The sequence below is a fragment of the Mytilus edulis genome, chromosome 12 (assembly GCF_963676685.1).
Source record: "Mytilus edulis chromosome 12, xbMytEdul2.2, whole genome shotgun sequence".
NCBI classification, from domain to species: Eukaryota; Metazoa; Mollusca; class Bivalvia; order Mytilida; family Mytilidae; genus Mytilus; species Mytilus edulis.
In genome coordinates, this window is record NC_092355.1 from 20106290 (window position 1) to 20121810 (window position 15521).

Sequence of the window (15521 nt, forward strand, 5' to 3'; positions counted from 1 at the left end):
AGAATTATTTCCCTTGTATTGATCTAGGAGTGGTGCGCTGCAAACCACGTGTTTTTCTCTTACTCGCCATTTATATCAGGGTACGGACGTTAGAAATTACAGCTCTGATTAAATAATTATTTATCAAATACAACTTATGTCAAAAAGTTGTTAAGAAGTTCCCATTTGCTATTGACTAACAGTCTATCTTCTTCACTATGTTAACGAGTACAAAATTTCATTGAAAATTGGGGTATTTTATTTAGACTTAGAAACCACGTGTTAGTAACACTTAAAAAAAAAGGGGGGACGTGAGGCGTAATAGTCATATTTATAAATGGTATTACGCTTAAGGTTCATCATAAGGAATTGAAAAATATGGCCGTGTTTACACCTCCAAAATTACTATGAGTACAGACAAACTGGTACATCCAGCAAAGTTTTAAGGCATGGCAGGAACTAGATATATAAAAGTTATATGAAGTCTACGTTTCAGAAAATTAAAAACTAACCTGAATTTTGATGTTCATTTTTTTCCAGTCTGCAGAAGATAGCAAAATAAACAAACACCCGAGTTTCATTTGATACGGTCCACTCAGTTACACAGTTTAAACCTGTTAAATCACCTATTGTTTACAGGTGTCTATTGTCCATCTATTGTCCATTTAAATCAATACTACTCACAACATTGATTATATGAGGGGAGCTTCTCAATCGTTTTCACTACTTAGTTAATTTTTGCACCTTCTGCAGGAACGAAAAAAAATGGATAGCAAAATCTAGAAAAGTTTATAACTTTCTGAAACATAAAATGCATTTAAAATTTATATATCTAGTTCCTGCCATCCCTTAAAACTGATGCAGGTGTATAGATTAGTCTGTACTCAGAGTAAAATTTGGGGTGTAAATACGGCCATTTTAGCCAAAAGGTTATGATGAACCTTAAAGAAACCACTTAAAACTCAAAATTAGCAGTTCATCCTATTTAAAGAGACTGCCATTCTAATACAACAATCAGTGATAGTGTTTGCCTTAAATAAATGGAGAATAAACAGATAAAGGGCTTTTTCTCCAACTGGTGGAGAAAAATCCCAATTTGAAAAAAAATGGCTTAAAATTATTCCCAAAAAAGACAACTTCTTCCTGAAACGGTGCAGTTTCAGTAGTAACTGCATGAATTCAAACTTAAAAACACTCATTTATATTTTTTTCATGCCTAAAATTACTAAGTGCAGAATTGAGGGTCTATTTATGTATCATCACTGACAAAAGGGGGTCTTATTTCAAAGCAAGATTTGACTCTTGAAATGAGGTCTAAATTTAAGTTTCAGTCAAATTCATGGTTTATTCTATGAAAATTACGCATATTTTCCCAATAAAAAGGGTACAGGTAGTTTTGAAAAAAACCAACAATATCGCTGATCGGAGAGATGAAAATTTTGCCTTGAATCTCTTTTGTTGTAATTGTAATTGTATCATGCATTTTTATATTTTCCACTCTTTTTAGGTCCTTATCACAGGCACTCGTCTCAGAATTTTCCCCCTATTTACCTTTATATAACACAAGGTACTTAACTCACGATTTTGAAAAATGTCATACAGTGACAAAATTCCATTAAAAATTCTGCGTCTCAGTTGTCAATCCGACTAAAACTTGTTATGCCGTAAATCAAAATTGATTCATATCTTCACAATGCCAATGGTGTATAACACGCCTACTGTTGTTTTCGGAATCATCCGTAGCAATCCTACCAAAGTACGGATGATTCCGACAACAAATGTAGGCATGTTATACACCATTGTAAAGATAAATCAATTTAGATTTACGATATAACAAGTTTTAGTGGGGTCATCCCGACTTTTTTTGCAGCTTCTCATTCTGATTTTTTTTTTAATTTCTTCCTATCCTCCAACCCCTCAAAATCAAAAAGTAGCTCCCATTGCAGTGGGGGATCCTAAATTTTCAAAAGTGGGGACCGATTGACTGCCAAAGAGGGGGCCCACTCCCGTCATGCTTAAGTGATTCCCCATATAATAATATAATAGGCTTCATGGTTAGTGCGGCCATATTGGATAGGGGGCAGATTTCTTAAAAAGAGGTGGAAATAGTATGAAAGTATGGGAAATCCTATGTTTCCATGCAACTGCTCTGTTTTAATAATGTTTTCCTATATTTTTCACAACATTTTTACCTCAATGTTGAAAATCTGCCCCCTATCCAATATGGCCGAACTAATGTGAAGAGCCCTATTAAACAATTTTTTCCCAGAAAATGGGGGGGCCAGGGCTCCTTGAAAAACCCTCTGAATCCACCTTTGCATTGTAGTATTGGTCTTCAAGAATTATTGTGGTGTCAATGCGAAAGTTGTGACGGATATATTGCATACATGTATATGCCAGAACAGTTGCCAGACAGACCCGAATATTCAATTTTTTTTTTTTCAATTTCTGAAATATAAATAAAAATTAACCCTTTCGCCGATGAGTCCCGGTTTACCGGGATTCACGCTTCAGACAACTGACGATGAGTCCCGTTTTACCGGGATCGGAATACATCTTTTATGTTTCCCGCTCAAAACAGTGCAAACATGAGTTATCTTTCTTTGATGAATACCCATATGAAAGTATAAACATGGCGCTTCCGTTTGTTGAAAACCGTGTCAAAATCAGACGAAATTTACGGAATTTACGAGAATTTGAAATGAGGGAACATTTTTTTGAAAGAATATGGAAGAATTGATGCCAAGCTAGTATACTTTTTTGACATAAAATGTAGTTTTATGTACAAAACACTTGGAATGGACATCGTTCAGTGTGAGGAATTTGTACAGCCTCAGAAAATTTTTCAAAAGTTTGCCGTTTTGGGTTAAAAAATTACGATTTGGGGTCAAAGAGCAGAATTTTGAGAATTTCACCTAGATAATGCCGAAAATTTGAAAATTTGAATATTTTATGAGGAAAAAATTATCAAAACATGAATAAAACTGTGAACATGGTGTTAGTGAATGAAATAAATACACAATTAACTACAAACAAGTTTTTATTGACATTTATTATGAAGATCTCCCACTTGAGCAATAGTAGCCAGGGAAGCCATCGTCTCAGAGTAGCTTCTGTCTGGGCAGCAATCGGTGAAAGGGTTAAGTCCTATTTTGTGGAATGTGCATATCAACAATTTAATTCAGACTTCTGCCATCTGTTGATTTTATAACCAACACTGTAGGAAAAACACATTACCAATGATTACGTTTTTTTAGATATTGAAGATATAAAAAATGCCAAGTGTACCAACGCTATTTTATTTCAGGATGTAACTACTAAACTAGTACCACACATTTACTCATTAAGCAATGCAGTAAGCTTTGGAAAACAATCTGTGCACTTAAAAACAATCTACAAAACATATAAATGCAACTGTTGTCCTTCATTGGCCATTGCAATGTACAACTAGTAAATACATGTATGGTTGGATAGATATCATGGCAATCCTTTTAAACTATAGCTATAGTCTATGATTACTTCTCTTTTTAGTCCGTCTTTAAACTGTAATCGGTACAATCCCTGAACCACAAGATGGTCAAGGAAGATAGATCAACATGGAAGTCCAACTACTTTTTGAAAATAGCAGTAAGTATAAATTTGTACAGTAATCACACCTGGTATCCCAATTGAAGTCCAGAGCAGTGAATACAAGGCTGCAAAGGGAGCTGATGTAAAATCTGGATCTTATTCAGTTGAATCTGTAGTCGCAAGGTTCAAGTGTAACCTAATTTCTCTGGTCTAGACTTGAGAAGGAGTCCGTAACTAGTTCTGTATTAGTTTTCCATGCTGTGATGAAATAACGTCCGTTCTGATAGAATAATTGTTGATGTTGAGTCGTCAAGATTCCGTCCCAATTACTTCCAGGTGATCAATTAATGTCCTATCTTTTAACAGTTCTGAGCATGATTAACATATACATACTTAACAAATTACAAGGAGATTTCATCATTTATTTTTGAGGGTATCAACTTGCAGAAAACTAACGTTTTTTATGGAAATGTGACTTCATGGATTTGCCAAAGTCTGCATATAACCCAATAGAAAATTTGTAATGCTGAACAATAACCTGTTCCCACAAAAATTGGTATCCAAGGACCAACGAATAATAATGAATCCAAGGGCGGAGTATTTGAAATATGTAGGTTTAAATTTTCATACAGAAGGGATAAAGACAAAAAAACGCTGCCTTAAAACATGTCACCGTGCATGATTAATATCATAATTTTATTCTCTACAGATTTTTAATATTTCAAATGGAACACACTTTAAGTTTATTTTATTTGATTTGACCTACAATGTTCATGTTTCCAATTTATTTCCAGACATGCCAGATACTTATATAAAAAAAGTAATGCTTACAATGTGTTTATCTGATTATGTAAAAAAAAAAGTAATGCTTACAATGTGTTTATCTGATTATGTAAAGAAAAAAGTAATGCTTACAATGTGTTTATCTGATTATGTAAAGAATAAAGTTGACTTTAGTAATGCTTACAATGTGTTTATCTGATTATGTAAAGAATAAAGTTGACTTTAGTTTGAGTTCTGCTTAGTAACATTTCTTCTGTTATTTTTCAGCAACTTTTGGATGAATATCCAAAATGCTTTATCGTCAATGCAGATAATGTCGGCTCCAAACAGATGCAGTTGATCCGTGCAGCTCTCCGAGGAAAAGGAGGTAGGTTACTGAATCATTTCATATAAGAGGGAAGCCAGCAAAGATAGAATAACACGGACCATGCGATGGCTTTATATTCTGTTACAGATTATAAAAACCCTGCATAGTCTGTCAAAGTTGGACCAATTCATTTAAGAGGGAAAGGGCCTCATAACCAGTCAAAGTTGATAAAACCCCTGCAAGAGATCTGATCATCCTTGAATCTTCCCACTATGATGAAGATATAACATGTTGCAAGTGTAGTGTACACAGTGTTGGAACCAGCAATGGTTGAACCCACTGACACTGACATTACACTAAGAACAACAACTCTCCCATTAGGGATGTCTGAGTGGGATAATAAAAAATAATTATAGAATAACTAATCGAAGTATTCAAATAGAGAAAAATATTAAACGAGTGACAGAACAACTCACTAATTCACGAATGCACATGAGTTAATTATCAGTGGTTTTTTGGTCACTCACGAGTAGAATATTTTTTCGATATTTGAATTCTTTAGTTATTTTTTATCACATTGGTAAATGGCTTTTTTTTATGAAATTAAAGTAGAAAATGTAAGGAAGTATATCTTTTGCTACGCATTCAATTTCACAATTTGTTTTGATCCGACGTCTGGACGACAACACCTATTGTTATTGATGTCAGAGGAGTGAAATAACCATGTTTATTTCACATGTGAAATCATCGGTTTTTATTTCACTAGGAAATCGATGTAATTCGTTGCAACCAGTGTAATAATAATAATAATTATGAAATTAATTCCTTAATTGATTAGTTAAAATAAGAATGCATGGTAGATTTTGAACTATAAGTCTTGAAAAATGTTTTGCAAGAAATTAGGTCAGAAGATAAAAAGAATAAATACTTGGATCTCATTGATATGAAACCAAAGGTATATTTCTGTTGCACTATGTGTTCAGTAGATTAACCAATAAGATGTCAACATACATCATTTAATTTTCTTTTTTCAGTTGTACTTATGGGTAAGAACACCATGATGAGGAAAGCCATCAGAGCTCATCTTGAAAAGAACCCAGACTTAGAAAGGTAACTTTATTTGCATTTGAAGAAGAAAAAACATTATTTTGTTGACTTTTCAATAAATGAATATATGATGAGAGGTTTAATTAAAAACTTGATGTCCAAGAGGTTTTTTTTAAGGAAAATTTATTATCCAATCAGATAGATAAAGTTAAGTAAAAATTTAATCACATTTGAATACAGAACTTTAAGATGCATTATGATATTTGTTTTTGTTTAAAGAAGTAAGTCCTCGCAAGTTTGAACCCAAGAAAGTTGAAGTTTAATAGACGGAAAGCGAAGGCTAATGTGAGGCAAGTGTTACATATAAAAAGAGGATGAAGTCAGTATAACCATATTTTTTTCTGGTACTTGGATATACAACTTTGTATGAAATCATGTGACTTACAATACATATGGCAAGGTCTGTCATTCAATTGAACAGGAACAGGGTAATGTGTAGATGCAACTGTTTGGAGAAAAAAAGTTAAAACAATTTGCGTTCATTGGTATATTGATTTTTCTTCTGTAATTCACATTATAACATTTTTGATAAAGAATGGGGGAAAAGGTAGTCCATTAGTCCAATTTATTGATATGTTGTTTCTTGCGCAAGACTGAACATGAAAGATTTTTTTCAGAAATCAACCAAGATGGTACCGGTAACCAGAACTCAAAAGGGTCTGACTCTAAAGTTGAAAGTTTACAGTATTAGATAAGACTTTGCATTACTTTGATTATAAAATGTATCGTACTTCTTTCAGATTACTTCCCTGTATCAAACAGAATGTAGGAATTGTTTTCTTGAAAGGTGATTTGATTGAAGTGAGAGACATCTTACTGGCCAACAAGGTTTGTAAACTTACCACAATTACTCATATTTAAATAAAGCAAAGTATGGAGAAAATTCTTAACTTATTAATTTGCATGTGATCATTTTGTGATTTTATGGTGATAAAATAAATTTGCATGTAAAAACAGGGTGAAAAAACAACAGAAGAATGAATTTACATTAAATTATGGTGCCTGTATGAGGGTTTACTAAAACCGTTGAATTCTGTCTTCAAACATCTGACTCTTTTAAATATCAATCTTGCTTCTTTTACTTCTTTGATTCTCAAAGTCTGTTTCATTTTAAAATGTACACGAGTTCCAACAAAGATCATATATACTGGTGATGGATTGCCTCCTTTATGTTTTTTTGGTTAAGGCATCGTGTAAAAACAAATGGTTTGCCTTTGGTATCTTTTTACTTTTGGAAACAACTGATTAAAAAAAAAAGACTGTTTAACTGACAATATATCATTCTGGATTGATCTCCCTTCTCTAACATCCTCACTATGATGAAGACATAACATGTTGCGAGTGTAATGTACAACAGTGTTAGAACCAGCAATGGTTGAACCCACTGACACTGACATTATGCCTAGAACAATAACTCTCCCAATAGGGATGTCTGAGTGAGATACTATCGTACTCTATAACCTGCTATTGGGTTACTAGTTAAGCAGCAGATTTTCTTGAATAAGGCCTAAAAAAAAAAGATAAGTGTTTCCGGTAACATCATTTTGAAAAATAGGGTCGGTAGGTCGGAAATCATTTTTTTTTTTTAATTTTTTTTTTTTTGACATCGTAAATGAGATCCGGAAAATTATCATGGTTTTTCCAAGTCCGGATCCGTAATTAGTTTCAAAAACCAAAAGTATGCCATTTGCAATGTTTTTGAAGCACCTGCGGTGCAAATTTCTTGGATTTTAACCTATTTGGAATACCTTTTGACATTAATAAAATGTTTTACTGGCTTTCTATGCAAGTAGAAGCAAGAGAGAAAAATATTATGTCATCTATCAGAAGCCTGTGTCAAAAACGGGGTCGGTTGATACAATTTTTTTTAATTTTTTTTGAAGATCCAATAAAAAAGTTAGGGTCGGGGCTAAAAAACAGGGTCGGTCGGGTTACCGGAAACATCGATCTTTTTTTTCTCGGCCTAACAATGATAAGGGAGGGGAATCCCTGTTATTTTGCCAGATTCAAAATTTCTTTAAAAACCAAGATCAATATTAGATAATCGGAATACTTTCTGCCTTTCTACATGTTGGAAATTATGAAATCGTATCAGCTGAGTTTTTGCTTTCTAATGGGATTATGGTCACAAAATAACATTTAAGTATATAGCCATTTTATATCTGGTAGAAAACAAATTAATCTATTGGAATGGATGTGGATATTCAAAAATTGCAATTGGTGACTTGGTCTGCCCACAGACATTTCAAAGGGTTGTTGTCAGATTAATTGTGGGCTTTCTGACTAAAAATGGATGTGTTATAATGTTCTAATAATGGCCAGTTATACACTTGCCCAAAATTCTCTGATGCAAAAATAACTAAAGTATCATGATATATCATATTTTCACAATGCCATTAATGATGAACAGTGATTGTCTGACTTATGATGTTTTCATTACTGAATCCTCTAAGAAGTTCTGAAAGGCAAGTTGCAAACTTTCCAAAAACATATTACTTAACACCTCAAAAAAGTCTACATTGTTTTGTTTTTTTTAAAGAAATGAAGAACGGGGTAAAACCATGCATCTATATGTATAATTTTGCTGATCTTTCAAACCTAACAGTTATCAGTCTTTGAGAGCATTATTCTTAAATTTAAAAATATTTTGGTAGAGTCCAAAATATTTTATATTTCTTGTCAATCAGAGTTGGAAGCCATCATGTTTTAATGTAAAAATGTCTTGTTAGTGAAAATATTGCTTGCCACATGCCTTTAATGATGAACAGTAGTATCTGACTTATGATGTATTAATAACTTTATCCTCTAAGAAGTTCTGAAAGGCAAATGGAAGATTTTCAAATGATAAATAGCAGCCTCTTTTAAAGGTTATCTTCTCTCCAGTAGCTAATGCTTTTAATATTGTTTTGTTATAAATAACATAGGTGTCGGACTAAATTTCCAGTTCATTAAAATAGAAAAAATCGTTACTGATGTTGCAATATGCTCTGTCAAAGATAACTTGAGAACATTTTAGCTGTTATGTTAAAGCCTGTTTGTAATCACGTGTTCACTGCTGTACATTTTTTATTTCAAAACTTTTTTTGGTATCAAGCTTACCTAGGTTACGTTCAATATCGTTACGGCTACATAGTGCTACATAGATTATGACTACTGAACGTGAAGCTAGCCTAGTTTCTACATAGATATTGATAGAAGTTACCATATTGAACACGACCCAGATGAAGGTTATATTTAAAACAAAAGTTTTTACATGCACAGAAATATGATTTTGGAGGGTTTTTTATTTGATCTTTGTTGCCATATGCCATTAATGATGAACATTTTCTGTCTGAGTTATGATGTTTATCCTCTAAGAAGTTCTGAAAGGCAAATGACAGACTTTTAAACGACATGACTACAATTGGGAATAAAACTATTAAAGTCGCATGCAAGACCAGCCCATAGTCTTGCTGATGCAACCAAGATTTGTGTCGCTTAACAAATTTGAAATCAATATAGGTCATTATATTTGCAGAGTTAAGATATATATGTAGATTAATATGGAGGGACTATTTAATTTTAGGTAAAAGCCCCAGCTAAGGCAGGAGCTGTTGCTCCCTGTGAGGTAAAGATCCCAGCACAGGCTACACAGTTGGGACCAGAAAAGACTTCTTTCTTCCAAGCTTTACAGATTCCAACCAAGATTACCAGAGGAACCATTGAAATTCTGGTAAGTTACATTATCTTCCACGGGAAGCATTTATACTCTAAATATTAAATCCTGACTAATGTTGTTGGAAGTCTTATTTGAAGATTAATGGGAATAGCCATGACTTAGTAGATTCTAAAAATGTGGACACACTCAACACTTCTAAACACATTAAAATTACAAAAATAAGCATTCAATACTTATGATTACATTATTTTGCTAGGACCATAAAAACACGATTTCTATCAAGTTTTTCTATAAATAACCTGTGCACTTTATTGTCGAAGCTTGTGTCATAAAAGTTTCATTGTTTGTGAAATGAAGGTTTATTTCAGAATGACGCCAGATTGATGTTAGCCAATTATAATAATGAATTATATGTGTAATGTTATTATTTTTGAATGTTGTAGAATGAAGTGAACTTGATCAAAGAAGGAGACAAAGTCGGACTTTCCGAATCCACCTTACTCAACATGTTGAAAATCTCTCCTTTCTATTATGGATTGGGGATTCAAAATGGTAAGTATAATTAGTTTTCTTATTCAATTTATAAATTTACATACAAATATCAGAACTACAAGGAAAGCAGATATATGTTATTTATTTCATCCGATAGATTTTCTCTAACTTGAACAAAATTCCACTAGAAGCACTTGGAAATCTTGTTAGAATAAAAACATGTAAACGTGAATATTGAATTGAAAATGAGATAGCAACCCCAAACAAGAATAAAACACACAAGATCAACATATACAAACATAGCATACCAACATTTTGAAATGTTGATTCTTCACATATGGTCAGCAGTTTTATTAGATATAATTTTTTTTTTTTTTTTATGGTATAATATTTTTTTTGTTGTTTTTGGTATAATATTTTAAACATTCTGTTATAATGAGATTAAATTTTTTTGTAGTGTATGACAATGGTACAATTTTTGAACCAGCAATTTTGGACATTAAAGATGAAGATCTTCGTGAAAGATTCATGCTGGTATGTGTAATAATTTATTGCTGAAGACTTGTTGGGGAATCAACAAGATACAACACAATTTTTAAGATCAATGGTACATCTAATCAATATTCATAGAAAAAGATATAGCATTGACGAGTGGTCAAACTTTATCAGTCTTTTATTTAAACTAAATTTTTATTTGCTGCTGTCAGGGATCGAATTTAAGCTTTTTTGTGTACTAGCCAGCCAGATCAGTGGACTGAAAACTCTACTGGTCAGGCTCCAAATCTACTGGTCCTGCAAAAATGACATTAATTTGACAAACACCAATATAAATGACAGATGTTTAATTTTATTTTGATGCTTTCGTTTACATAAGTTAGACAGTAACAAAGAAATTTCCACATTTTGTATTGTTGTGAAGGACGCTCACCCAAGATATTAATTAACTTTATCAATTGTAATATCCCCCAGTACTGTGTAATTGATTTCAAAGGTAAATTGTTTTGTAAACAAACAGAGATTGCGATGTAATCAGTGATTTTCATCGACAAATTTCTACTGGTCTGCCGGACTACCAGCTCACAAAATCTACTGGTCCGACGCAAATTTTACTAGTCCCGGACTACCGGACTAGCGCTAATTTCGACCCCTGGCTGCTGTACTAACTAAAATATAGTGTAAGCTTCAGCACCACCTAACCTGGAGGTACCACACTACACATTTTATTTTACAGAAAGTAAGGAATATTGCTGCCTTATATCTGGTCATTGGTTAAATATAGATTTTATTTTACAGGGAGTAAGGAATATTGCTGCTTTATCTGGTCTTTAGATGTAATATTGCTGCCATATCTCTGGTCATTGGTTAAAATATAGATTTTATTTTACAGGGAGTAAGGAATATTGCTGCCTTATCTCTTGTCATTGGTTAAAATATAGATTTTATTTTGCAGCGAGTAAGGAATATTGCTGATTTATCTCTTGTCGTTAAATACAATATATGTTTTATTTTGCAGTGAGTAGAGAATATTGCTACCTTATCTCTGATGATTGGATAAAATATAGATTTTATATTACAGGGAGTAAGGAATATTGCTGCCTTATCTCTGATGATTGGATAAAATATAGATTTTATTTTACAGGGAGTAAGGAATATTGCTGTGTTATCTCTGATGATTGGTAAAATATAGATTTTATTTTACAGGGAGTTAGGAATATTGCTGCTTTATCTCTGATGATTGGATAAAATATAGATTTTATTTTACAGGGAGTAAGGAATATTGCTGCGTTATCTCTGATGATTGGTTAAATGTATTTTATTTTACAGGGAGTAAGGAATATTGCTGCGTTATCTGGTCTTAAGATGTAATATTGCTGCCATATCTCTGGTCATTGGTTAAAATATAGATTTTATTTTACAGGGAGTAAGGAATATTGCTGCCTTATCTCTGATGATTGGATAAAATATAGATTTTATTTTACAGGGAGTAAGGAATATTGCTGCCTTATCTCTGATGATTGGATAAAATATAGATTTTATTTTACAGGGAGTAAGGAATATTGCTGCCTTATCTCTGATGATTGGTTACCCAACTGTAGCTTCAGCTCCTCATTCTATGGTCAATGGATTCAAGAGACTCTTGGCCATTGCTGTAGGAACTGACTTTACATTCAAACAAGCAGAGAAGGTAAAGTTATCCAAGTATCTTAATAGCCTAGGACAAATAAAATAATATGTGTGTTTCCTATAACATCTTTGAAAATATTATGGTAGGCAGGTAGAGAATTCTTTTTATTTTACAATAATTTTTTTACATTGAATCTATGGGAGAGAAATTCTGATTTTATAACAGTGCTTATTGAAAAATGACCGAAAAACTTTCAGGTATTTCTTAAGATTAAAATATCAGGTTGGTAGGGAAATGGGAAACATGAATATATTTTTATTTGGCCCTAATTTACATAATAATTATAACCAGTAAAAACTACAAGGAGATTAATTAATGTAACTGTGAATATTTGCTTTGAAATTTTATAATGATGTTCCTGGTTTGGGCTACCAGTAAAATTTATATTCATGCCACTGGTGTATCTTCTTGAAGAACATATTCTCAAAAGCTTTATGTACAAGTCATTTTTCCTTCTTTATCAGGACAACACTTGTCAATTGTCCATTACAGAAATAATGTCAACAAATATACCTCAGTGAGGTACAGTCACATAATAGTATTAAATCAGATGTAATTTCATATTCATTGAAATTCCAGCAGTGGGGAGAATCTTGGAAAAAAAATGAATATTTATATATTATAAATGAAAATGTTTGACCTAATCTTAATAACTAGGACTAAGTTTTCCTACAAATGGTCAGAAGTTCATTAGGCACTACCACTTCCTCCAAGGGTTAAAAACTTGTCACAACAACATATTTCTTAACGATAAATGTGAGGTTGAACACCAATGGATCAATCTAAAACAGAATTGTTGTCTTTAAGAAATTAACAATTTTTTTCTTTTCTTTCTTCAGACTAAGGAGTATCTGGCTGATCCATCTAAGTTTGCTGCTGCAGCTACACCTGCTGCTGCCGCCGCCCCAGCCGCTGGTGGTGGCAAGAAGGAAGAGAAAAAGCCAGAGCCAGAAGAAGAATCTGATGACGACATGGGATTTGGACTCTTTGACTAAATGTCTAGGAATTTACTTTCTAAGACAGTCAAAATGCGAAAGAAGTTACAACAGTGCTTTTCATGAAATAAAAAATAATAGCAATTTGCTTTCCCTTAGCTGTTTTAATGATTTCAGGGATCAGCGATCGTGGTTGAGTTTTTCATGGTCCAGTCCCTTTTTATAGGACCGCAAAAAAAAATGACTGTCAGGATTATCAGATATGACCTCATGTTGATGGTTCAGTAGATTTTACAGTTGGGTGCTTAGATATTATCCAGGAAATATCATCTGTATTTGGTGTAAGGTATGGTATATCTGTCTGGTAGGTTTTGTATCACCCTGATCTTGTGGATCCTTGGGACAACATCAAGTTTTCATGGTTTTGTCAGTTTATCAAATACTACAAGCAGATTGACAATATGTGGTGTATATATGATTCATACCTTTTTATTAGACCGCAAAAATTGAGAAAAAATTTTGGTCGTATATTGGTATGACGTTGGCGTCGTCGTCGTCCGAAGACATTTGGTTTTCGCACTATAACTTTAGTATAAGTAAATATAGAAATCTATGAAATTTAAACACAAGGTTAATGACCATAAAAGGAAGGTTGGGATAGATTTTGGGAGTTTTGGTTCCAACAGTTTAGGAATAAGGGGCCAAAAAGCACCCAAATAAGCATTTTTCTTGGTTTTCTCACAATAACTTTAGTATAAGTAAACAGAAATCTACGAAATTTTAACATAAGGTTTATGACCAATAAAGGAAGGTTGGGATTCATTGTGGGAGTTTTGGTTCCAACAGTTTAGGAATTGGGGGGCCAAAAAAAGGTCCCAAATAAGCATTTTTCTTGGTTTTCACACAATAACTTTAGTGTAAGTAAATAGAAATCTATGAAATTTAAACACAAGGTTTATGACCACACAGGAAGGTTGGGAGTTGAGGTCCAAACAGTTTAGGAATTAATGGTCCAAATAAGCAATTTTCTCTGTTTTCTCGCAATAACTTGAGTATAACTAAACAGAAATCTACGAAATTTTAACATAAGGTTAATGACCACTAAAGGAAGGTTGGGATTGATTGTGGGAGTTTTGGTCCCAACAGTTTAGGAATTGGGGGCCAAAAAAAGGTCCCAAATTAGCATTTTTCTTGGTTTTCGCACAAAAACATTAGTATAAGTAAATAAAAATCTTGAATTTAAACACAAGGTTTATAACCTTAAAAGGAAGGTTGGGATTGATTTCGGGAGTTTTGGTCTCAACGAATTAGGTGCCAAAATGGGCCAAAATTAAACTTTGTTTGATTTCATCAGGCCTCTACAATAACTTTTTTTCAACTTGTCCAATAGGACAAGTACATACGATAACTTACTTGTGCGAATGAAATTGTTACTTGTCCAAATTTTTTTTTATTAAAAATAATCTTTTTACATCTTAAGTTGATTAAAGGAACAAAACGAATTTAAACAATAGAAAAGAATTTACTTTTCAAAAATATGAGTCAAGTACAACTGAATCTAGTCATGTCGCAGGACTTAGGTTCTAGTTTTCATCAATGCTAGTCTCATCAGACTCTGCACATTAGGCACCATCTGATAGGCCTGTACACTCGTTGGAATTTTTAAGTTGAAAAAAGATAAAGTAAGATTGCCAATGAGACAACTCTCTGCAAGAGACCAAATGACACAGAAACTTACTGTAGGTCACCATATTGCAAGTATTGTTTTTTTCTACTTATGATCAAATATAATTTTGTTAATATTTATGGTAAATAATAAAACAAAAAAATGTTGTGAAAAAATTACCGGTATGGTATTTATTATGAGGAACAGAAGGTAGCAAAATCAGGTACTGATTTGTCTTGGTTCCGAAATGTCTATCTTGTGTACTAAATATGTCTCCTACGGTGCCAAACTGTCTACTAAACTTGGAGCTAAACCTGTCGAGATGACGAACTGTCCTGTTGAGTTACCTCATCTACAAAGCGCATCATTGATTCAGATCAGTAAGACTGGTTTCCGAGAATAGTATACCATTTACCTTTTAAAACGGGGTTACACTAATGACTGGACCGAATGACAGGACCAAATGAAAAATGCTAATAACTTTTTCATTTCTCAAGGGATTGATCTCAAATTTGAAATATAATAAGATTGTATCATTTGATAAATAGATTTAAGAAAAAAAATAAAAAAAATTTGTAAGAAACTTTAGAAAACGTGACCTGACCAACTCTGATAATGACAGGACCAACATCGAGAATGACAGGACCAAACACAAATGTTAATAACTTTTTTATTTTTCAAAGGAATTACCTCAGATTTGAAATATGAATTGATATGTCATATTTTGAAACCAAAATGTTATAAAAAATATAGACTTATTTTCAAAAACTTTCGAAAACGTGACATGACCATCGCTGATTGACATGACCAACCTCGACAATGACAGGACCAGATGAAAT

The 15521-nt window shown here is 32.9% G+C and overlaps 1 protein-coding gene across 1 annotated transcript; it reads left to right on the top strand.

Annotated features, from left to right (window-relative positions):
- Window positions 1-29: 29 nt before the first annotated feature.
- LOC139497943 (large ribosomal subunit protein uL10-like) lies at window positions 30-13160 on the top strand. The gene is made up of 10 exons (XM_071286195.1): window positions 30-80; window positions 3511-3606; window positions 4600-4699; window positions 5674-5749; window positions 6487-6574; window positions 9312-9458; window positions 9848-9956; window positions 10354-10430; window positions 11941-12081; window positions 12921-13160. Exons 2-10 carry the CDS (start codon window positions 3553-3555, stop codon window positions 13074-13076), a joined length of 948 nt encoding a protein of 315 aa, XP_071142296.1. The 5' UTR covers window positions 30-80; window positions 3511-3552; the 3' UTR covers window positions 13077-13160.
- The last annotated feature ends 2361 nt before the right edge of the window (window positions 13161-15521 follow it).

Bases quoted from the DNA above. Each gene is read 5' to 3' on its own strand.
- LOC139497943 (XM_071286195.1), top strand. From the start codon at position 3,553: ATGGTCAAGGAAGATAGATCAACATGGAAGTCCAACTACTTTTTGAAA. The intron at 10,431-11,940 runs GTATGTGTAATA...TTTATTTTACAG, and splicing joins TTCGTGAAAGATTCATGCTG to GGAGTAAGGAATATTGCTGC. The intron at 12,082-12,920 runs GTAAAGTTATCC...TTCTTTCTTCAG, and splicing joins CATTCAAACAAGCAGAGAAG to ACTAAGGAGTATCTGGCTGA.